General features: G+C 38.8%; 2 protein-coding genes across 19 annotated transcripts in view; one reads left to right on the top strand and one right to left on the bottom strand.

The window, feature by feature from the left end:
- Window positions 1–24,605, top strand: part of GALK2 (galactokinase 2) — a 49,415-nt gene that overhangs the window by 881 nt on the left and 23,929 nt on the right. For 6 of the 12 annotated variants that reach the window (XR_014934343.1, XM_015872921.3, XM_085515456.1 and 3 more), the window contains exons 1-6: window positions 149–223; window positions 2,194–2,282; window positions 3,398–3,521; window positions 8,210–8,300; window positions 11,143–11,289; window positions 23,465–23,563. Coding sequence is in view for 9 of the 12 variants with exons in the window: in XM_015872921.3 (XP_015728407.2) it covers window positions 171–223; window positions 2,194–2,282; window positions 3,398–3,521; window positions 8,210–8,300; window positions 11,143–11,289; window positions 23,465–23,563 (603 nt within the window). In the remaining 3 variants the exon portion in view is untranslated. Of the gene's footprint in view, window positions 1–148; window positions 224–2,193; window positions 2,283–2,376; window positions 3,522–7,065; window positions 7,149–8,209; window positions 8,301–11,142; window positions 11,290–22,501; window positions 22,639–23,464; window positions 23,564–24,605 lie in introns of those variants that run through there. The other 6 variants (XR_014934345.1, XM_085515459.1, XR_014934344.1 and 3 more) reach the window with 4 other exon arrangements.
- FAM227B (family with sequence similarity 227 member B) overlaps window positions 2,297–24,605 on the bottom strand; it is a 121,187-nt gene continuing 98,878 nt past the window's right edge. The window contains exons 2-3 of one of the 7 annotated variants that reach the window (XR_014934355.1): window positions 14,963–15,054; window positions 2,297–2,524 (exon numbers count right to left, since the gene is read on the bottom strand). Coding sequence is in view for 1 of the 7 variants with exons in the window: in XM_085515473.1 (XP_085371599.1) it covers window positions 12,377–12,447; window positions 14,963–15,054 (163 nt within the window). In the remaining 6 variants the exon portion in view is untranslated. Of the gene's footprint in view, window positions 2,525–12,226; window positions 12,448–14,556; window positions 14,856–14,917; window positions 15,055–24,605 lie in introns of those variants that run through there. The other 6 variants (XM_085515473.1, XR_014934353.1, XR_014934356.1 and 3 more) reach the window with 6 other exon arrangements.

Below are 24,605 nucleotides of genomic sequence, written 5' to 3'. Positions count from 1 at the left end.
TTTCCCTCATCCCGAGCATTTAACCCTGCTGAGGTGGCTGTGGGCCGTTCAGTCAATCAGCGGCCCAGAGCGGAGGAGGCCGGGCCGGCAGCTCCGCCACCCGGAAGGACGGTGCCCGCCTGGCTCGTGACCGCCGCAGCCACCGCCCGGGGCTTCGGGGAGGGGCCGCCATGGCAGCAGACGCCCCCGGCACCGTCCCGGTGCAGCTGGTGGAGCAGCCCAGGTGGGTGCTGGCCGCCCCGCTACAGCTTCCTGCCGCAGCGCGAGGCCGCATCCATAACGCGGGCGGGCGGTGGGCGGGCCGCGTGAGGGGAGAGCGGGGCGCGGCCGGTGCTGGGATCCGCCTCAGCTCGGCCGAGCCCGGGGGCAGCTGGGCCGTGTGGCCAGCGGTGGGTGGCAGCGAGCTGCGGCCAAGGAAGGCCTTGTAGAACTGTCTGTGCGCCTCGCCCGGCCGTGCTGCAGGAGGGACATCACCCTACTGACACGTCTAGGGATGTGGGGACATCGCTTATCTCGGCATCAGGTTGCGCTGTCTCTGTGTGAACCGCGTGGAAGGCAGCTCAGCGTTTCCAGAGTTGAATGTGTCAAGCTGTGAGGGATACGTTTGCTTAACACTTCTGATATAGGTGCTTACATTGCAGCGTGTGTGTTGCAATAACAAGGCCGGAGCCCAGGAATGGCCTTTCGTGAATGGTTGTAAAACCCACGTTAAAAAAAACCAAGATTAGTCTGCACTCAGATAAACGTGCCCCCATGGCTGCTCTGCTTGGTGCTAACACCGCTGTAAATGTACCTGTGAAACAACGCTGCCAGAATAACGTTAACATTCAGAATTCTGCCAACAGATTGATTTTACCATGGACTACAACAGTAACATTCATGTAATTTAGAAAAAGGGATTGTACAATGAAATGGCAGAAATTGCATCTGCTAACTGGAAGTGATAAACCAGTCAGTATTAGGGAAGATTGTAGGCAAACCAAAGAGGGAACACAGTTTTGCTGTGGGGCTCCAAGGCAGAAAAGTGCAGAAAGATCTGTTTGAAAGTTCACAGCAAATATTGTTTTGTAGCTTTCCACCCAGAGGAATCTTACAAAACATTTGGATATGTATACTGGGACAATAACACAGCTTTGACAAACAAGTACAAACTAAATAATTGACTGTGAAATTTTGTAACATCTGTTTCTCATTGCTGTCTTCTTACTTAGCTTTGCATTGACCAGGCACCCAATTCTAGTTTTAATCTGAATGTAGAAGGTTCCTGTTAATGGATTTTTGTTATTGCACAGAAAAACCTAACTGAATAAATGCTGTGTGCTTTCAAGTCACAAGGGTAAGACCTGTCCTAATGATTAGTTTTCTTGTCTTCTTACTGCTTTATCATTTTAGTGTCTAGCTTATGTTAATGAAAGTTAATGAGTTAGTGTGTATGCTATATTGCATTAAGGTAGTCTTGAAGTGCATCACAACATCAAATCACTTACGCCTCAGTAAGATAATGGCTTAATTCCATCTCTGCCTCTTTTTACCCACTATTCCTGTATGACACATGGAAGCATCCCAAGTTTGCAAACACTGAGTGGAAGTTAAATATCTTCACAGTCTCATGAAAGAAAACAGTATGTCAAATCTTTCTCTATTCTGGAATTTTGATGCATCCAGAACTTCTACATGGACAGTCTGATGGAGAATCTGAAGAAGCTTCTGTTGTAAAATTGTAAATACTGCCTGAATAAGTCACAGGGACAGTCAGGGGGTTGGAATTTTAGTTTTGTGTATGGCTATTGGTACTGAAATGGTGCCGAGTCTTTATGAAGTCTGAAAAAGTCAATACATAGAAGAAAATCTTGCTGAGACCTGGTGTGACTAGATCCATCTCTGAAGAGAGTACATCTCTGCCTGTTCATGTGACAAGCCCTGATGCCACCTACGAGCCATCAGTCCACGCTGCCAGATTGCTGTACAATAGTTTTAGAGATCTGGGGCATAGGAAATGTAGGTGAAGGCCATGATGTTTTGTTGCCACAACCAACAGGAATAAAGAACTCAATGTTGCTCCTGATATAACAGAAAAAGCTCCATGTACTTCAGAAGTTGAATCAAATTTACTTCAGAACACATTTTAGGCTGTAGCCTTCCTGCCTTTTATCCATATATTGTCCCTCTGAAGGTTTCCAACTTGCCTTTCAGATTGCTGAAGCTGAAGGAGAGTTTTATAGCAAAATTTGGATCAGCTCCCAAGTTTTATGTTCGTGCACCAGGGCGAGTCAACTTAATAGGTAAAAGAGCAATATTAATCTTTTGTTATTTTATCTGCCATCACAAAAGGATTGTAATTTAAAACATATAATCTAAAAAAAATTTTTTTCCTAGATAAGTTGCTTAAGTAAGTGCAGTTACCACATAAACCGGCCAAACAGCAATGCATCTGATGAAGCATGAAATGATTCTGCCATGCTCTGTTCTTCACTCAGCAATAGAGCTGTATCCACAGAACAGCTGGCTGCAATTCACTGGCTGCCTGGAGTGAGAGAGACACTATTATTATTTATCCAAACCTTACCTGTGTTTCTATGACAGCCTTATTATCTTTATCTTTAAATTTCTCTGTGTTAGGTTTTTGCTTTCCCTAGAGCTCAATTTCTTGTGTATTTAAAACAAGTAACCATATGCATATGTAGACTTTGTAAGTTAAAGAACTTCAGAAAACAGAGCTTTAAAGTTAATTAATCCATTGTGCAACTAATGATAACTTTTATCTTGGTGTTCTGCATACACCTAAACAGCATGTGTTTGCTGTCTTGTTCATAAAGGCAGATGTTCACTACATGCATTTCATGTCTGAATGCCACCTTGTGTGTTGTACGTATCTGTGTTAGTTATTACTATAATTTTCTTGGAAAAAAGTTCAGAATCTTTATGGAAAGAAAGGCCTCCACTTGCTTTGTCCAGCAGCTGATGAATCTGCCACATGTGCAGAGGAAACCACATAATGGAAGTCGTGTACGGCCTTTATCTCTTCCAGTCATCAGTTAAATGTCACCAATAGAATTATTTTTTCATGCTGACACAAAAGCGTACAAAAAATGTAGTTGTTCTCATTCTGAACAATAGTATTTGTAGAGGTCTTTAATTTTCATAACCCAATGTTAAAAAATGAAGATTTGTAAATAGATGCAATAGATAAAGTCACTAAAGAGAAGTCTTTGTGTGGAAATACAAAATGGAGGAAATATACCCCAAACTATCAGATGTACATTAAATAGTAAGAATTGAGTCTATACTCAGAAGTTGTCTAATATAGAAAACAACACTGAGGTCTGTACAAGCCTTGTTTCTGTTACTCTAGAAAGACTTATATAAAAATATCTTTAATTCTCTGTCTCCTTGGTAGGAGAACACATAGACTACTGTGGTTATGCCGTGCTCCCGATGGCTATAGAACAAGATATCTTGATTGCAGTAGAACCTGTAAAGACTGAAGTTGTGCAATTGGCCAATATAAATTCTTCGTACTTGTAAGTAATTGCTTTGTTTATTCACAAGTTTTTATGAACCTCTTAATGCAAGTGTATGATAGGTTAACTTCTGACAAACTTAGATTGCAGTATGGAGTTTAATTGTGTACATGGAGTGATACAATCAAATGGAATCCATCCAATTTGATCAACGCTGTGCATATTGGTTTAGAGCAATAAGTTCTCTGCTCCTGTCTCCCACTCATTTTCAGTCACTCTGGAAGTGCAACCCTCTCTTCTGTTAGCTCATCTTTCTTGATGTAACCTTCTCTACTGGCAGCAGTTCAGTTTCTCCTGGGGAAGGGAGTGAAATGTTTTGTAATCAATTACTGCATATATAAGCTAACACTCCCTCACGCTGGAGAACCTGGGGCTGTATTTTCACAACACGAGGGCTTTAGCAATGATCCCTGATCAGAGATGCTGTATTCCCTCTTCCATTTCCTCCACAGCTGCTTGTACACAGAATCATTGAATAATTTAGATTTTATGGGCCCTTTGGAGATCATCTGGTCCAATCTGTGGCTGATGGAAAAGTTACAGCAGGTTGTTCAGGACACTGTTAATTAAAGTTTTGATTATGTCCAAAGCTAGAAACTCCATAAGCTCTTTGAGCAACTTTTTCTCCAATTTGGATGCCCTTGTTGTGAAGAGTATTTTCTTCATGTCTAATTGTATCTTTTCCTTGCTGCAGTTTGTCAGTTACATCATTTCTCCGTATATGCATAAGAAGAGTTTGGTTATATATCCAGTGGAGCCATGTGATGAGTGGTCAAAGACACAAATTAGAGTGTCCACTATAATCTTCTTTTGCAGACTGAATAAAACCAGCTATCCTCTCCTCTTTTTAATAAGTGATGTGCTCCAGTACCTTTATAACCATCATGATGGCCTTATGCTGGACTCTCTACGGTTTGCCAATTTCTTTCTCTTACTGGGAAGCCCCCAAACTGAAGAGAGTATTCTAGATGTGCGCTCACAAGTACTGAACATATGGAAATATTCCTGCCATTCTTTTCAGTTCCTGCTGCATTTTTTCCACTTCCTTCTTTGTAAACGAACTGATATTTGTGTGGTTGCTTGATAGTTCAGATCAGGTCACTCATCCACATGAAATTTCATGGGCATTTTGCAAAAATCAAATCAGCACCAGCTTCATTGCTTTAAGCCAATAGCAAATAACTCCTATGTATATGGCAGCACAGGGACAGGAACACAGTGCCAGGAGTGGCAAGCAATCTATGCCTGCTTAAAGCTCAAATCTTATAATGATATGTTCTGAGATGCCGCTTGCAGGTTAAGCAGTTAAAACCAATTTTCACTTCCATACAACATATAAATATTGAAATACTTTACCCTCACTTTGTGGAGTATATTTTCACAATATGACTGGGCTGAATTAAGAGTTTGCCACTCCCAAGTGGGAATGCCCTGGCTTTGTTTATTTTATCCGCAGTTTCCTAATCTGCATTTCCAACATCGATACACCCTCTGCCTTTTAGCAGGTGTAGTATTTGTCTGACCTTAGGATAAAGTGTGCTGTTCACCCATTTTTTTGCCTGGCTAATTTTCTGTCATTTTAGTGAGTTGAATTGTAATGCACTCAGCACAAAAAGCCAACTCAGGGCTAACAGTGGGAACATGCAGTGGTGAGCAGGGGGGAAGGAAACTGAGTGGGACCTTTACCTCTGAGTAGAAGAAACCTGCTATATTGCAAAACCATTCTGCAAGACAAAGCTCCAGAACTGCAACAGCTTTGATTTGGGAAAGTTGTTATAAAGGATACTAAATAAAGCAGTAACCAAAAGGTAAATGTTTTCACGTGGTCTTTGAGCTTTGGCACATTACAGAGCAATTGAAATGGCTTTCTGAGGCACATACAGTTTCTACCTCATCTAGAATTACAGCCTTTGTATTCAAATTATCTGCACAGTCACTATTTTTATATATCTGCTTTGGTTTCATTTTGAAATCATACATTTTAAACTATAAGCCAAGAAGAGATTTCAGAACATGGCATTAAACATTCTCTCTTTTGTTGAGACACTGTTGCTTAAAAACAAAGTGAAAACATGCCCATAATTTCATAACAAATAGTTTTCAGCACTTGTAATGTTACATCACATAACAAAATTGTTGACAGTGTATCTTTTCCCCAGACTGTTGCCCTGGCATAAACCTGTGGTGAATATCTTCCACTAACAAGGACCAACCATAAGCCTATGTAAAATCACTGCTATCTATTCCATTCTTGTTTTTGAACTGGTAAAATGTGTAACAGTTTGTAGCTCTCATCCACTCCCATTGCTTGTGTTAATTTTAGGAAAAACAAAACACTGTTGTGTTTGCTTTTCGTCATAAAGCATCCCAACTGATCAAATCATTGTTAATTATTATGTAGATTAAGATGCTCTTCAAAAGTTAAAGACTTGAAATTCTGGATACCTTCCTTTCACGTAGCAACTTTATAATTGAGAAACACACGTACAAAATGCTTTCAGAAATATCAAAGGATGATAATTATCCGTGAGTTTCTCATGGCATAACCTGAAATTTTCTTTAAGAGGGTCTGTGAGAAAATGCCAAATTGGTCTTCAGAAGTAAAGATTAATTACTAATCAAGGAGAGAAGAACACATCACCCATGTGTTTCCTTCACATTATTTAAAAAACTGCTCTCTTCTAATTAAGCAGACCAATTAAGGGTTTCTATTTAGTACCGGAGGAGGGGATCCCCATGTCAAATAGCAGGTGTGGAATAGAAATATTGGAGTATTTTTACCTCAGTGGTAAATTCTGCGTACTTTTTTGTTGTTTCTTTAACCAAGTACTTATATCAAGCTGCCTACCTGCCAGTATGGGGACAAAAGGCAAGACTGAAGATTTACTGATTTAAGATAAAGTTTGGACATTTAGGAATGAGTTTTTATAACAAATTGAATGTGATAACAAAAAAAAATAGACTTAAGCATTCTGGGGACCTTGCCAGTTCCACATCCTGTGTTTGTATGAATTATGTGCATGTGAAACTTGCCAAATTCAAAGCCAACTTTTCTTTCTTTTTCCGTGTGAGAAGACTTAAGAAATACGCAAAATGCATTTTAAGAAGTTGTTACTTTCATTTATCTAGAAAACCAGCAACTATATCCCATAGTATAAGTCTTTTGTTCATTTAAGCTTAACTTCGTATGATTGTACAAAAATAACGATGGAGATAAAATATTTTATAACTGCTTTTCAAAGAGGACTTCAAATTCATTTTCCTTTGATAATTACACAATGTTTTGCATCATTTTTGCTGTTTAAAAATAACCATTTTTGTGTAAACCAAGCAGAAGCAAGCATAGGATTATTTTATTCTTCATGAATTTTGACAATCATATTTTACTGTACTTTATTGTTCTCATTTTGTTTAAAAGCCATATGAGAAACAATTTTGTTTTATTATCTGGAAGACTGTTCCAAAGACACATGAACCAATATTGGAAGAATTTACTGCTATTCTTGAACATTCCCTGTATTGTAATCTTAACATTCCCTTTCAGATCTTTCTTATTACTCTGCAGTCACCAATAATTTGCACTTACCTTTGTACAACTCTTCAGTGCTGCACTGCTGATGAAGTCCAGTAAGTGGCACTATTCAGAACCATTCACGTTGAAAAAGAGCAACTTATGAAACAGTATAGAAAACTGTGATAGCTTTGTACTGTACTGAATATTGAAATGGAATGTATAAGCAGCAAAGTGGTCACTCTAAGTTGATACTTGAAGCCTGAGATCTGTAGGTTGTATACTGGCAGTACATAGCTAGCATTAGACTGTATGTTTGTATGAGCACAAAAATTGCAGCCTGCCAGGTTTTAATAATATTTTTAGCTTTTCCTGACACTCTGAGCACCTTTACTTTTTCTTTGTTGGGCATCTGCTGTACTGGCTTCAGATACAGTTATTGGGTGTTTGACAATATAGACTCATAAACAGTCTGCCTTGTGTGTTGATTAATGCATGCATCTCCAAGGCCTCTGCACATCACTGTACATGGGTACATTACAGAGAACCTATCTGTAGCACTGGTTCCTTTAGGAACATTCAAGTTTACCATTTTAACACTTTTATTATTTCAAAATTCAGTAGGAAAACCATTATCAGCATTATCCTGGAGATAGATAAAAAATCCCGGGAGTGGATAAACTGTTATTTTAATTGTATCCTGTAACATACATAACAAAATTTTGCAGCAATATGCCCATTTTAGTGACCTGCCATTCAGGGCAAATGATGATTAATTCCTGAGCAGGGATCACAAGAAAGCCTGAAGAATATTTATCTCTATTCTAGGTTTGACAAAGTGATTACTTAGAGTTATATTTCTCAAAGAGATTCAAGAGAGCTTATACAACTGTGATGGAAGTTATACTGCCTTGACAAAGGGTGCTAAGGGCAGTTTATTTCCTGAATTTATGTAAAAATACCCCTATATATTAAGGAAAACTTTATACTTCTATCTAAAATATACTTTAGAACTGACTAATGAAGATCTGTATGAAAAACCAAATGTTGTACTGAAATAAATGATTAACATAGAAATGCTTTTGTGCATCAGCAGATGGCAGTAATAAGCCATGTGGTTTTTTTCACACTAAAGGTACCGACAAGTTTAAGCCACAAGGTTTTTCTGTTTTTGCAGGGATTTCAGTACTAGTGTCAATAACATTCAGATTAACAAAACCAAGCCTCAGTGGCACAGCTACTTCTTGTGTGGACTGAAGGGCATTCAGGTAAGCCAATTCATTTAACTTACAAAATTAATGCAGAAGTAAATTATGAGAAGCGTATCTATTTACCTTCAACATACTTACATACTTCCCTGCATTCTCTTTCTCTCTCTCTTTTTTCTTTTTTAATATACAATTATTTGAAGAGGAGATTTGAGTGGTTTTGTTTTAAAATATTGCAGAGTGCAATATTCATATTTATTACTTACATTATGATAACAAACAGTTACTTATTTAGTAAAGTCATGGTCAAACTCATGAATCAAGATGGCATTTCTATATTTTAGAGTAAAGAGGAATGTTTCCCAATGGAATCACGTAATTAAAGCTTGCTTTTGAAAGGTTCAGAGGCTTGTCTGCCAGAACACAAAGGTTATATTTTAGTCCTTTTCCTCCCATGGAAACATTTTAAAAAACACAATTAATTTCCATTAGCGCAGAGAACCTACAACTCATGGCCAGCAACTGAGTGAAGCTGACTCATGCAGGAGGTAAAAGAAATCATTAAAGTAAATAAACTGCATACAGAAGGAATAATTCAGTAAGAATCATTACTTATTCAAGACTTACAGTGTGGAATTTGAATGGGAATTTCAAAATTTCCTAAGTGAGTTAAGAGTGCAGCTATGCAGGAAACAGCACACGTACGGTAAAGGCTGGAACACTGAACAGACAGACGTTTTCCTGTCTGCTCACTTGAGCTTTATCTTCTCCTCTGTGAGCTGGCCTGTCTCCGGACTGGCTTGAAGACTGAACTGCTTGTGATACCAACTGCTGATTGTCAGTATTGTCCTGGGAAGCAGCCTGAACTCAGAACTGGGGCTTCTTATAAATCTCACCTGTCATCTGCAGGTGATTCATGGCCTTTGAGTTAAAAAACACAGTAACTTCTCAGCCCAATGTCAGTCTAGAGACTTTTCTGAAGGGACAGATGGGATAAACAGTGATGGCAAGGTCAGGTCTCTACAGCCAGCTCAAATTAAGGAAAAATGTGCTTTTGAAATTTGCCTCTAGGTGGGCCATCTAAGTTACCCCACAGAATGGTCCAATAGATAAGCACTGCAAACAGCCAAGAAAGCCCGCATCAGATCTGGCACTTGTATCATCAAAAGAAGATATTTGGACCAAATCACTTTATGATTATCCACAGCTCCTAAACAGACCCCCATACACCATGTTTAGCATGCCCTTGCTCCCCTTAAATATGTTTGCAGTAACATGAGTGTTCTCAATTTTGTATAGCTCAGTATTATGCATTTAAATTGCATTGACTCTAGAGGTAGAGATACAGATTAATTTTTTTGCAGTATATCTTTTCTTGTATTAAGGCTAGCATGACCAACTGACTTGTTTTGCAGTCTGCTACTGAGATTTGTTTCCTAAAGACAAACTTTTATACTTGAAGGTTAATTTGCAAAGCAGGTTTTCAGACTCTGGTGCTGGCAGAAAATGAGCACAAATGTTACAGACTTAAGAAACACTGAAATACAAGTATTTAGAGGGTCCGGCGGGATAATCTGTTTATATTGAGTTGAACATGCTATCCTTTTGGGACAGAACTATTGCAGAACTTGGCAAAGTCCATTTTCATTTTTGAGACTGAAGTACGTTTTCTATTTAAACATTGCGTGATAAGTTTGCAAGCCTGATTCACATTCAAGACAGTCCAGAAACTGTGGATCAGTTTCTGGTTACTGAAGCATTTTCTGTTTTTGAACAAGCCTGTCTAGTGTTCTTCATGAAGGGCAGAAGTAGTATTTCAGGTATGAATTCCCTTCTATTTGTAGAAAGGGAAATTTTAATCTGAAGCGATAGCAGAAAACATTAAAGGAGGTGTTTTGTGTTTTCTGGTCTCCACCTTTGGTATTTATGGTTGAAGTTATTTCAGGAAAAGTAGAAATCTTTTGAAGGTGGGCATTTCTGTAAGGAAAAACACAGCTATCACTCTGATCATTGAGAGTATTTGTCTGGTTATGATAACATAGTTTGTTAACATATAAATCTGTATCACCATGTAGCTATTAATGTATCCACTATATATATTCTAAGATTTTTGTATGTATTTTGCAAAATTTTAGAGTTATGGTAAATTAAAAAAAAAAAAAGTGACTGCAGAGTAATTAAAAAATATATGCACAAGGATTTATGACTTCTCTGCTAAGTGTATCATCTGTGGTAGTTTGCCATGTATGTAAAGTGTTTCGTTATTTATTCTAGAGATAGCATGACAGATACTATCAGTGCTGGTTCCTTCCAAAGCATAACATCTTTCAGGTACCACTGTGGTTTTCTCAGTGCCAGTACCATGGATAATACAGGAGATAGCAGTATTTGACTTTGAACTCGGGTAAATGGCTACTAGTTCCTGATCAGCATGATGTGGCTCTTCAATACCACATGCCTGCATTAAAAGTAAGGCGTGAAGTGGACTTTGTAAACTTCAGGATGCATAAATTGAGGAGCTGAGGAGAAAAGGACAAAAACAGACGTAACCTCTGGTACCATCACCACGACAGCTTAGAGCTGAGCCAGTGCTGTAAAACCCACCCACGAAGCTTGGTAAATTCCTGGGCATTTAGCTCACCCTGAATTCTGCTTGGGGTACAGTTCTGTCAGCCCATTTATGTTAGTGTACAGGAATTGCAAACATACCTTTGGCTGAAGCCCTACCATTGGCTTTGTTCTGGAAGAACAGAATGAAAATTCTGCTTTATTTTGAAGATACCAGAAGCAGGTCTTTGGTTCCAGCAACTTAGCAGAAAGATTCTCTTTCTAAGTATCAGATAATTGCAAGCCTGAGCCTGTCTGTACTTGAAACTGAGATTGTTTATTTTTTCATTGTTAGGAACATTTTGGTCTTAATAACCCAACTGGAATGAATTGTCTGCTAGATGGAACCATCCCTCCAAGTTCTGGTCTTTCTAGCTCCAGTGCTTTGGTGTGCTGTGCAGGACTCGTGACCCTAAAAGCTAATGGAAAAACCCTCTCTAAGGTAATTTACTGTAAAACACAAGAGTGTCAGCAGTAAAATTCTACTTAAAATTAAATATTGTTGATGCCTGTAAACATTAAAAACACGATGCAATTGTTTTTGCAAAGAGTTGTTGGATATAAACTTAAGATATTGCACAATTGAGCAAACATCTTTGGCCAAATTTTGGCAGGATTTGAATTTGGCAAGAAAACAGGCTTACATTAAAGCTGAAAAAGGAGCATTATTGTAAGCCTGTGTTTTGGCCAACCGTCAGGTCCATGCCTGGACCAGATGTGCTATCTGCAGGCCAGGACTGAGGATATATGTGCTAAAGGATGTGGACCACACCCCCGAGGCCTTTACCCTCTCCCTGAATGACTTTTCATGGCTCTAACAGCAGAGCATCTGTTGGAGGCCTGTGGAACAGTTTTTTTTTTTGGTTTTTTTTTTGTTTTTTTTTTTTTTTTTGATAAATTATATAATCAGCACAAAGTAGAGGTAAAATTCTTCCATCTGATTCTCCTTACTCTTTTCACAGTTTTTTTGGAATGAACATGCTTATAATCCAAAATGTATTCCTCACTTTTTTAAACAAACATTAGTCTAAAAACAAACCCCAAGTATGTGACCTGTTACCAATACAAGTGCTAGCAGAATTTGGCTCATGTCATGAAAATTATTGGAGGAGTCATGGTCCTTGAAAGTGCCGTATGGGAATGAAGTTCTCTCCAGTAAAAATGTCTGGTTAAGTGAAACTAGGATCTTAAATTAGAACATTGTCAGGAAGAGAAAAGAGCAGATCTAAATATGACTGTTATGCATATTTTTGCCTATTGTCTAAGTAAGTCAGAAATTATGGTACGAAGCCAACTTAAAGTGGTACATGATGATGGCAGCCATTAACTGTGCTTGTATACAAGCACTTATCTAAGCCATAAGGTAAACAGTTCCACACAGAAAGTTTTTTTGTTGTCAGTTGTGGCTGGCTTCTCTGCGTGGTTGTAGCTCCAATAATCTGCTCAAAGTTCTCCAATTCACACTGCACAGCTCAACGTGGGTGCTTCAGGAAGGTTTCAAATAGGGCTAAGGCAGCAGGAAGCAGGATTCATAAGATGGAGTGGCTTCCCAAGAAACAGGATGCAGTCACAGTCACTGTCACGTTGCTTTGTGTTGGTGCTGTGTGTGGTCAAAAGGTAAGTAAGGGATTAGACCTTTAACAAAGGCTGTAGTTTGTGAGGTGAGACACAGTGCAATGGTAGATGAAAATATGCAACTGAGGGTCCCAATTTGATGGATGAGAGGTTTGCAGGAAGAGGGTTGGAGGTGACAGTGTGCTTCTTTGACACGTGTACCTGGCCTGCCAAGAAGCTTTTGCTCACATCACAGGTCAGCAGCATTTGTGATGATGGTAACCAAATGAGCAAAGCTTGGGAACTCCTGATCAAAGTCACTAGAGAACGTGTACAGAGAGAAACCGGGTATCTGCAAAGTCCATAAAACTGACAGAGGTTAGAAAGCCCAACTTTTACTAGGTAGTAGAGATCTGAAACTGGAAAACCAGAAGCCAGGTTTCATTATTCCAAGAAATACCGCAGAGCTTTCTTCAGAGAATAAACGATACAGTGTGTTTCTTGAGTTGAATTTACCCAAGGCCTGTGAGTACTCAGCAGAATTATGTCAGACTTATTCTAAAAAGAGGTGCAAAACTCTCTTTAGCGTTTTTACAGAAACTTCCAGAGGAACAAAAGGAAGACAGAGACTACACTTAGTGTCTTTGTTTGTCCTTGTGTGTCCCAAAATCTCTTTTGCTGCTGGTTGAAAAAGGTGCTAAAAGTTAATGTTTTCTCTCAGATATAGTTGCACATACACAAGAGACACAATCCCACATTTTTGCCAGGAACTCCTTCTGTCTGCAGCCAAATATTTTGCACCAGTGATGAAAAAGAGCAATTCATCTACAGATGAGGATTCCCAGTAGTCGACACAGGAGCAGTCAATAATATATCCAAGGTTTTGTGTGCTTTGATAGACATAGAAGGAGACTCCACCACCTCTCTGGGCAGCCTGTTCCAGTGCTCCATCACCCTTACTGTAAAGAAGTTCTTCCACATGTTTATATGGAACTTCCTATGTTCAGAATTGGACTGTATAAGGCAGTGCTTTTGGGAGTATAAATTAGAGCAGCCTAGGCCTGTCAGCCCTCAGAAACATAAAATGTGCTCTGGTGACTTCTGTGGTTCCTGCTGCATCCTCCTGTGCTGGTGTCGAATGCAACCTGTGCAGCTGGGAGCTGCCCTGTGGCAGCGGACTTCTTAGCTGATCAGAACTGTGGGCATTCCAGAACCCAAATCAGGACCTTGCACTTTTAGGGCTCTGGGTATTTGTTTGCTTATCTTTATGGAAGAAATAATCACTTCACCTCTGCCCCTCACCTCTATTTTCAGATACTTATATTTTCAAAAGTTGTAAATAATAGTATTTATAAGTAACAACATTTGGTCATTGGCTGTACTGTCTCAGTCATTTTATGAGAAAAGATTGGCTTTTTGCCCCCCATTAGTCTGATGAACTTGTGCAAAATCTTAATACTATGGTGCACAGCAGCAGGACATAGAACTTCTGGCTTTGGAATCAAATTTGGCTGAATGGTAGTGCTTCTGTAGCCAAAACTATGAAAAACTGACCTTTTACTGAATGGAACATTTATCTGTTTTGCTTCCATGAAACTATTTTTATTAGAATATGTGAGTTATGTGCTCTCTTCCCCGATAAATATAAGTTTAAAATAGCAGCTGCAGAGTAAAAGTTGTTGAAATTTAGAGATTTTATGAGATAACACTTCCAGTGTGAAGTCTGGGCCTAGGAGATTAAGAGGCCTGAAAAAAACCAAACCCTAACACGAAAAATATTGTAAAAACATACTTAGAATTTCATGGTGGCTTAATTTAAAAATAGTGCTTTTTTGACATTGGAAACAAAATCAGGAAAAAATATGCTCTCTAATTACTGTGTGCAGCAGTCTGCAATAGGGCATTGTTCAGTCTGCATACAGTGTTTTTTAAAAAAGCCATCACACATACACAATAGTTGAGGGGAAATACTGGTCTAAGACAATTCAGCCAGATGTGCAGCACTAACCAGTTGCAGCAGCGCAACAGCATTCAAACAGCAAGATGGAAAATTTAGAATGTGATCTTTAAAAAGAATCCATTTTCCTTCTTCAAACAGGATACCAGCCTGAGACTGCTGGCATCATTTAAAGAACGGCAATGCTCAGTATTGGCATTTGATTTTAAAGTGATTTTTATTTTACTGTTACAAAATCAATCTTTTGTATAACTTTTCATCAGGAAAAGACACTTTTTGTAAAGGAAATAGAATAATGCTCTAAGTTGTCCCAGCTTTGTGTTTCATGGTAGGAACTAATGAGTACAGAAAATCATTTAGTACTTTTGAATAATTAGATTTACTTGAAAGATGTGATGATAGCATTGCTGTCCAAGTGTTACATCTTGTGGTCCTGAGTTCTCTTCAGGCACCCTAATATTTTTCTGTTGCTCAAGCCTGAGCAGCTGTGCACATTACTGCAAAAAGTACATCAAAACTAAATAATGTTCATTTAATTTAATGTAAAATGTTGAGCATAGGAAGTTAACTAGTTGGAGTGTGGGATTTTCAAAATAACACTGACCTGTACTTAGACAGTTAGTTAAAATACCTGGTAATATCATTGATTTCAGTGGGAGAAGAGAGGGGCCATCATCGCTGTCTTGTTTCTGAGACCTGTATACAACAAAGGAAAGATATGTTAATTTTTCTGATGCACAATAGGGCTTTAATATCTTTGTATTTAACAAGAAAATCTGTGAATATTCATATTGAGAGTGTGACTGTGGGTGTTGATAATTCTGATTGGGATCATTTTATAATGTTGCTGCACCAAGAATGTTTGATAAATCCATACTGAGGTTATTTCCGTAAGAAACTCAAGTTGCTTACACAGAAGACTGTACCTAGCTGCTGTATTTCAAAGCACTGGTAATGCTGAGAAATGCTAAAGATCCCTTCTCTCTATGGATTTAAAAATCAAGGTTCTTTGCTAAATTTGACTCTATGTGTTTGTAATCAAGGGGAAACTGAGCACTTCACAGCAGTGGTAATCAAAGGCCGTAATCTCTTATCAACCAAATTGATAATCTTTTATTTGAGCATGTTAGAGGGCAAAGTCAAGCTAAGATTGCTGTGGTTATGAGGACATTCAGATGCTATCTGACAAATGCTTTCCTATTTCTGAAATAAAGTATGCGCAATTACCTTGCAGAACGTATACGAACTTCAGCTAATTGGGATTTTGTATGCAAACTGGAAGCAGATGGTAACTTCCATCAGGCTGTATCGTCAAGAACAGATATTAAAAATAAGGACATTCCTGGTAGTAGAAATAACCTCAGAATTGGAACATCGTTCTATAATAAATGAAACAGTACCATATATTTCAGAAGGTATTTTCATGCATACGTATACAATTAAAACATGCAATGATTGAAAAATTATCAAAGCTCACTTGACTTTCAATATACCTTATGTGACAAAGAATGTTTTCTTACATTTAAATGGTGTCTTCTCACCTTTCAGCTCAGTCCCTGGAGGATTTCATAGAAAATCTACCCGGTCCTAAATTTGCCCATGACCTCCAACTCAGAGTTGGAAGGGGAAGCAGCAGAATGAGTCTGACTTTTCAGATGAAGCCAGACAAAATATTAATGAATGTGCACTGGAGAGCCATTACTGTATTGTCACAGAGAATCCAAATGTACATACAGGAATTTTGGCTCAGTAGATATTGAAATATCAAATTAGTGAAATTTGCTCACTGAATTGATTTTTTTGATCACTGAAATGTCAGCCTAAAAATAACTCTCAAATGTATTTTCATAGACCTTCCCTTCTTGAATTGTAAACTTTAAAACAGGAAGAAAATTGGTCTTTCATTTTAAAGATTAGCAATCACGATTCCTGTCTTGTTACATATAGAAAATGCAGCATGTTTAACTGTGGCTGGAGTGAACTGACAAAAAATCACTGAGGTAGATGTAATTTAATACTATCATTTTATTGAGAAGGCTGCTTTATTTTGGTTGCTGTCATTCTGGGTTTGTATATATCAAGTTTCTGCGTAATGTAGGATAAGCTGTTCCAAAAAAGTACTAAGCAACACTAATTCTGTTTTACTAACAAATATTTGCCTGTCTCCTACTCACTAATTGTCTTCCTCTTTTAAGGGGTTTAATCTTACACAAGTTTACTTCTTTAAAGTTCCGTGTGAGATTGAAAGGGATTGATCACTTGGACGTAGCATATTGACAGTGACAGTTATATAGGGACAAATTCTGTCACAGTTTACATACTGTCCAGACCCATTGCACTGAGTGAAAATCAGGGCAGTTGGCCCTTGGCCTCTTTGGGAGCAAGGGGACTATTAAAGTTGAAACTCCCTTATCTGTTCTCACTCAGATAATTCTTTAGGAGGATTCTATTTTTAGGAAAGGTTTGTAAGTGAATTTTGTTAATTTTTATTACACATTTTATACCTGAACACCATTTAGGCATTTGTGGTCATTATTAATAGCATCAAACTGAAATAAAAATTATGGGGCAGCAGAGAATCAAGCGAGCTGTATTGTGTGGTTTGTTAGTTATCACACAGCTGAATGGTCAAACATAATACAGTGTTGGATCGAGCCTGGAAATAGTCAGAACAATTCTCTTTATCAGTTCTTCAGCATTTTTGAAATGCTCAGTTGAAAATTAAGACCCGAATGTTAGGTGTTTCATATTGAAAAGTAAACATGCAGAGAAAAACACACACTAGTGAAAAGTATCATTTTACTGACAATCCACTTTTCCCATTAGAAAAACAAAGAAACGAACATGATGCAGAGCTATTGATGAGCTCTTATTACAAGTAATCTCTCTATCTGGAGTAACTACACATAAGGCAACTAATAATAAAACATCACAACCCTTCTTTGTCAGACTAAATTATATCCCCACTAATATGATTTCCTAGATAGACTTTCTGCATGCTGGATAGGAAATCTTGTGGCTCAAAGATAAAACAGGTTTAAGTGGTAGTAATTTCTTTCCTTGTAACCCAAGATTGACTTGCTCCTTATCAGGGAGAACCTTAGATTGTTTTAAACAAAAAGCAGAGGTAGGTAGTAGGGCTCTTAGATCAAAGGCTGCCCTAGGCCTGCACATGGGAACCAGTTGCCTGATAGACAAACTTGTAAGTGCTGCCTCCTGCAATAAGATACATTCTGAGCATAATTTGGAATTAAGCTTCTGAAAAGAATAGCCTGAAAAATATACGTTTTATGTACTGTTAGTTTTCACTTTTCCCAAATGCTCCAACTAAAGTTGTCTAGAACCTAACAGTTCTGTTTTGGAACTCTTGAGAGACAGCAGCTTCCTTAAATAGATTACTGCTTTAAGTAAGTGAGTGACAAGTATGCACTGTGACTCTACTCTGACTGTTGTTGCTTTTATTGTTTTAGTTAGTGTATTCTCATTTAATGTGCTGTATCTTTTATGTTGGATAAAACAGCAAAAATGTTAAGCTTTGTATCTCATGTAACTCACTGATACTAAACATTCCCCACTCACACTCAGCCAATCTGGCATATGTACTTGCCAACAGATGTAAAAGTACTGCTTGTGTTTGTGTGTATCATATTGGGTCTGGATTCAAGAGTTGCAATGTTTCATGTTTCCTGACAGAACAGGGAGATTGCAAAATTTAACTCACTACCAGCTACTACTACTGCCATGTTGTGCTCATCCCTTCTCACGTGTTCAGAGCCTCAAGAGACCAACTGTACAAAACAGCTCAATATTTAAGTGCGCACAGCAGGTAAAGGCAAAGGACTTTGCACAGTAGTGGTCACAAGCTCAGTGAAAGAGGTGCAATAATAGCACTGAACTGGCTGAGCCTGCATTATCCTGTGTCTGCATAAACACATTGATGCATTTTTGTATCGCTCATTTGCCACAAAAAAATTGCAAAGGTGCAGTGAAATTTTGTCTCAGATGGTCTTAGGAAAACTGGAAATCTGCCTCTGTTCTTTCTTAAAAACCAAGGCAATGAACCTGAAAAAAAGTTCAGGGAAAAGCCGTATGGATGATTATGGGTACAGAAGGACCTCAGTAAAAGTAAGCTAGAAATCTTTGAAAGATTTTGCTTTAAAGAGGTGAGAGAAGTCCATAAAATGAATAATGCAACTGATGCAGTGGATAGGAATCAATTGTTCATTGTCTCTCATGCTGTAAGAGCCAGAGTTCAAATGAAGCTGGCCAGGAGCGTGTTCAGCATCGACAAAAGGAGATGCTTGTTTACCTGAGAAGTTGTGGAAGTCTTTGTTACTGGATGTTCCACATGGGAAAACTTTGGATGGGTTAGAGTAGAGTCTGGACAAGTTCATAAATAAGGAATCCATCAGTGGTTACTAAGAGCACAGACCTCACGTTCAGCTCAGGAAGCTGTTTATCAAAAAATTGGGCACTGGGGAAATGTCTTCTACACTTGGCCTTTGCTCAGTACTAAGAGCCTACTTTTGGATACAAAAAACTGAACTAGATGTGGATTTGGTCTGATCCACTGTGGTTTTTTATATATTTGTCTATATATTTATTCTGAAACAAGCCTTAAATTGGTTTTAGCTAACTGAAAACCTGCTACTAACTCAGGACCATTATGTTATACTTCTTGGCCAGCGTTAGGGGTTAGGAGGGAAAGAGGAAGGGTACGTTAAATATATTGCTTTGATTGTTAAATAGTGTAGGTGACAGCTTAGGATTTATTATCTACATGATATATATTATTCACAAATGAAGTTCTGGTCTAGCCTGTCTTGTTAGAACAACTTTCCTGGGAGAATAATAATAAATCCAGAGGGCAGTAGCATATGGATCACAGAACAGTTGGGACAAGGAATTTTTGATTCATTTGATGAATTAAGTCATTTGTTTTTAGTTGAAATGCTGCTATTCAGATCCAACTGTGCTTTGATTTCAGTATCTTTTTGTTCCACTTTTCACTGCCGTCACCTTAGAAAGATTTTAAGCCCAACCAGCAGACATCTCCCTGATACCATATTCTTTAGAGAAAAAAGCCACAGTACTGGAAGTAGGGAGGTTTTTGAATTCTTATTTCAGCTTTGTGACTGCTTCACGTGACTTTGAATATATCATGTAAATATCTGTACTGTGTCTAAAGCAAAGATAACAGGAATTATAGGAATGCTTTTAAGGTAAAGTATGTGCAATTCTATGAAGACTTAAATTAGGATTTATTAGTGTTTTTGAAATAGTGCTTTAGGGATGGGAAGATCATGCTCCTGAGTCTTAGGTGCACAGAACTATTTATATTTTGTGGTTAGCAGAAAGTGACCTCACATACAGACCAGAATACATGAGATGGCAGTATGGTCTGCGTGCAGATGGGGTTTAGTCTTTCAACAGTATTCCTTGTCGTACCTCATTAAGAAGAAACGTCTGCTTTTACCTGGCTCTACAAGAACACCTGATCACCATCTATTCCTCCACTGCAAAATTCAGTAGGAACAGAATTGTTTTAGATGTGATGTAGTTGTACTTTTAGCCCTACTGGGGAGCGGCTGCTGCCTCTGAAGCACTGCCTGGCCGGTGGTGCTGTGGTGTAGCCTGGGGGGCGTTCTCCCAGACCTGGCTGTGAGAATGCCAAGTTGACTGTGATGCAGCCAGTGGAAAGAAGGCCATGCGTGCATAGCTACTGCTCAGACACACACTTGGGATCTTGTCAAATTGTGCAGTGAAATTTGGGATCTGAGAAACAATGCATTCTTACAGGTGAGACCTACCTATAGTGAGAGATGAATAACAGAGGATTGAGACAGCCCCTGCCCAAGGTCTGGGTGTCATGAGTTGAACAGAAAGGAGGCATTGCTCCGAGACAGGCACAAGTTCGTCTCACTGCAAGGTTATGGCGTTTTTCTTCCTTAGAGCAGTTCAGTGTGGATGCCTTAAGTCAGAGATCACAAATACCCAAATACCAAGATATGCTCTTTTTTTTTTTTTTTTTTTTTTTTTAAATTTATTTATTTATAAAAATCCCAAGTAATAATTGCTAATTACCAAGAAAGGGAAGATACTCCTCATTTTATGGAGGAAATGGAGCCATGATGAATTAAAGGAACTTTCCCCGAATCGCAGGAAACTTAATGTGGAGCTAGAAATTAAGCCCAGACTTCCTGAGGTTCAGTTCAGCATTTCAGTCCATCCTTTTCCAAGTATCAAGTATGTACACAAGACTCTCCAATTTAGCCTTCGTATTAGCTTCCAGTGCTACAATTCAGTTCCTCTGAACCTTGCCCTCTCATTCATTTTAGCAAAAAGGCAAACATTTGGCCATTTGTTTCAATAGTGAGTAGAAGCTGTTTTATATACAGATGACGCTTTCCCCTCCATTCACATGCTTCTCATCCTAGTATTAGAAGGCCTGCCTGTGTCAGCAAGGGCCTGTTTAAATTAGAAACGAAATCATGTTTCAGGGATGCCTTGGGCTGTCTTGTGGAGAGGGTTCTTCTCAACCCTTGCCAGTTACTACTTGGTGGTCCTGCCAATCCTTGCTGAGTTTCAAAACAAAAGTTGCTCAAGCTCAAACAGCTCTGTTAGCCCAGCGTACACAGCTGGATGGCTGGTGAGCTGAGCCGGAGCAAGGCCCAGCGCTTAACCAGGCGCAGCTCACCAGGCCATGTAAAGGGACAGAGGGGAGTGGCACTGTCCTAATTGTTAACATTCCTCCTCTGTGAGACTTCTCCTGATATTTATTTAATAAACCCAGGCTCATAAATTCTAAATGATTTGAGCAATCAAGTGGTAGCCAATTTGGATTTGTATATGGAGATGACATGCAGCCAGGCTAAGCGAAGGCTGAAATGCTCCATTTCTGACTTCTGGTAAAGCAGCTGTGCCCAAGAGTGGAATATACAGTGACGGTGCTTTAGGAGATGTACTTCAGGCCAGGTTTGCAAAGCCATGCCTCCTGTTTAATTGCACATCGCCAGTATGCTGGTATGGGCTTTTTCAGCCGCCGTGGAGAAGTTTCTGGTGCTGCCAGTGAATAATATTCATCAGTCTGATGTCTCCTGCCAGTGGCTGCAAAAGTCAAGGATGTGGTAATGCTCTGTTCTCAGACAGGTTCTGCAGAACTGTCTGAAACATGCCTGCATTTCCATGTCCCAGCAGCAGATGCTCATAAACAGACACTCCTTCACATGTAAGAAGGAATTCATCCAGAGACTGCTTTGTGTAAAGGTTTGTTCTTTCTTTCTGTGGAACCTTGCCGAGAATTTTAGCATTAAGTGGAGAAAAAAAGCAGCATTACATGCATTACCATTGCAGAATTATTTCTAACTTGTAGTGAAGCAGGGACAGATGGTGAGAGAACTATGAGGTCTAAGGTTCAAACTGGAAATGGTACTATTTGCTATGGATGTGGGACAAGAGGAAAAACAAATGCTGATGAACCTGATCTTCAATAAAAGGCACAGGGAAATTATTTTCACTAAAAAGTACAAAATTAAAATGTGTAATGTTTTTGTATGTTAGGAAAAAAAAGTATTATCTCTATTTCAGCTCATTTAAAAATACACAAAAGAAAGGCAGCATAGAAAAGAAGAGCATTTTTGCTCTTCCATGTTCTCTCACTAGTGTTCTTATTCTTATGAGTGGTCCTTTCCCCTGTACAGCATCCATATGAGGTGAACAAACCCTTTGGTGTTTTCACCTGTATAAAGGGATCTGCTTAAACAGAAACACCAGCACGAGTCTGATGACGACTCAAACTCCCTTGATGTTTGATTCAGAGATCTGTAGCCTGCATAGTTTTAGAGTAATTTGTAAATGCTCTTTTGATAACTTTTGCTTATCAGCTTGAGGTTTATTGGCCATAACTGCATTGCGATCTGAGTAAAATGGTTGTTACTGCATTTGCAAGCAGCTCAGCCTGATTACACTGATCTAAGCACCACATTTACAACTTTGTCTGTGGTGCCATTACAGAAATTAAGTGAGCCAGCAGGAAGACACGGTGCACGTATCTCACTCTTAGCATGCTGATTTACTGCCTCTGTCTGCTGCCTTTTACAGTTCTGTACTGGCTAATGTCCCTGCCTTGCTGCTTAGCTTGTTTAAGTCGTGCGATGCTTCATCTGTAGTGAGGAATCTGAATCTGACTTTGCCACCAGACTGAGAAACAGACTGCAACTTTATTTTGAAGTTCTTTTCTCATCTTTCCTTTGGTTACCTTGCACTTAGAAAAACAAACTGGTAGGTAGGGGTCATGGTATGGGGATGTGTGTGCTTTCCTTTTGACTTTCTTCATTATGAAAAGTCTGTGTTATTCAACTATTCTCCTCGGCTTCTCTGGTGTTCTGTTTTGTCTTGGCCTGATGGCTGAAAGCTTTCCTGTAAATCATTACTTTTGACAGTTATGATAGTGATATTCCACACTCCCATGGTATCCTCTGAACTGCAGGTATCAGAATGCACAGAGATATGCCTAAAATGTCACAGAAGAATGTGAATCACATATAGTTACAAATTATGTCAGATAAACAATGTAAGCGGAGCCCAGTATCTCAAAGAGAAATGACAAGCATCACTGATTAGAGTATTTACAGTGAGAAAGGGATTCTGAGTTAGGTTCAATCCATAACTTCTGATTATTGAGTCAGTGCATTAAAACAGTGTAATTTGCCATAATTCTGTAAGCTAACAAGATAAGTGCACATATGGATTCAACTAATAAATCAACAAAATATTAGTTATTGGGATGGAGGAGTGTGAAGTGAATGAGAAAGGTGGGTGAGGACAGCTACTAGTGTTAAGAATCTAAATAAAGTTACAATGAAAAGCTGCCTGTGGGGGGTCCAGTGGAGGCTGCATAGTTGATTCTCTTTTTCTTTGGAATAAAAGGAAAAAGAGGCCATGTGGCATCCTGATTGACACCAGCTTCTACTACTCAGTGTGTAAGAATGGTCTCAGAGTTGTTATTATCTCCTTCACTTTCTCTCTAGTTTATGTGCAAGCAGTGCAAAAGTATCATCATTAATGTTGGCTGAAGGTTTACATTTAACGTTTGGGTTTTTTTCAGGTGGAACTTGCAGAAATTTGCACCAAGAGTGAACGTTACATTGGCACAGAAGGTGGAGGAATGGACCAGTCAATCTCTTTTCTGGCAGAAGAAGGAACTGTATGTGAATGACTGTAATCTAAGCCAACAGTTTATCATTAATTAATGTAAACAACAATGTCTTCATAGGTACCTAGCAGAAAGACAAGAAACTGGAATACCTTGGCAAGCCGGATAAGCACCACAGCAAATGAAATAGGAATGATATGTATAATCTTGTGTACAATTGAGTATGAAAGTTTGAAGGACTAAGATGGTAAAAATTACAAGTGGAGAGAAGGAGGAAAGATGTAGGGAAAGATGCATGAGGTCCAGGTTCCACACTATTCAGCTAATTGATCACTGAACTTAGAACACTTCCCATGTAATGAAATCTGAATAGTCGGTATGCCTTGTATTCAGTGCAAATGGGATAATTATTACAAAAATGCTTTCTTGAAACTTTTTTATAACCAGACATTTCTAGGAAGTTTTGCCAGGTCAAGTTAGAAAGACAATGGAGATTTTTTCCCCAGTTCTGCTAATTCCAGGGTTGGCTGAATTCTATTGTAAAAGGTATTTAGCTGTCTCAGATGTGGTGACAGAAGGTGGACTAGCCACAATATGCAGGACCTGCCAAGTTATGCACGAGTGCCTGCTGTTGAATTCACAATGGTGTTCATCCACCGTTGCAGAAGGCAACAGGATTACGAGTGTTCAAATCCAAAATGTGCCAAAATATGCTTACTGAAATTAATGTAGCCTTTTATGGGAAACATTTACTTTGCTCATAATTGACTTAAATTAATTTTATTATCTGTGCAGATTTTGTGCCTTAATGCTGCATCTTGAATGAGTTTTCACAAAATGAGCTTTTTTTTGATGCAATCAATCATGACATCTTTCTTTTCAATTTCACATTACCTGTGCCTACTCGACACCTTTCTTTCACACTTCATACTGCTCTTAGTAAAGTGAAGGAAGCTGCATATTTTCCCGGCATTCACACAGAGGATCATGTAAGGGGCAATTTTCCCGATGTACATTGGTGGTGGTCAACAAAACAAAGATTAAAAGAGAAACTGTGAACCACACAGAAAACATCTTTGCTTCAGTATAGCTG

The sequence above is a fragment of the Coturnix japonica genome, chromosome 14, assembly GCF_054131305.1.
Source record: "Coturnix japonica strain WE chromosome 14, WE-NBRP24, whole genome shotgun sequence".
Lineage (NCBI taxonomy): Eukaryota > Metazoa > Chordata > Aves > Galliformes > Phasianidae > Coturnix > Coturnix japonica.
Note: the sequence above shows the minus strand (reverse complement) of the source record. Positions and strands in the feature narration are given on the sequence as shown.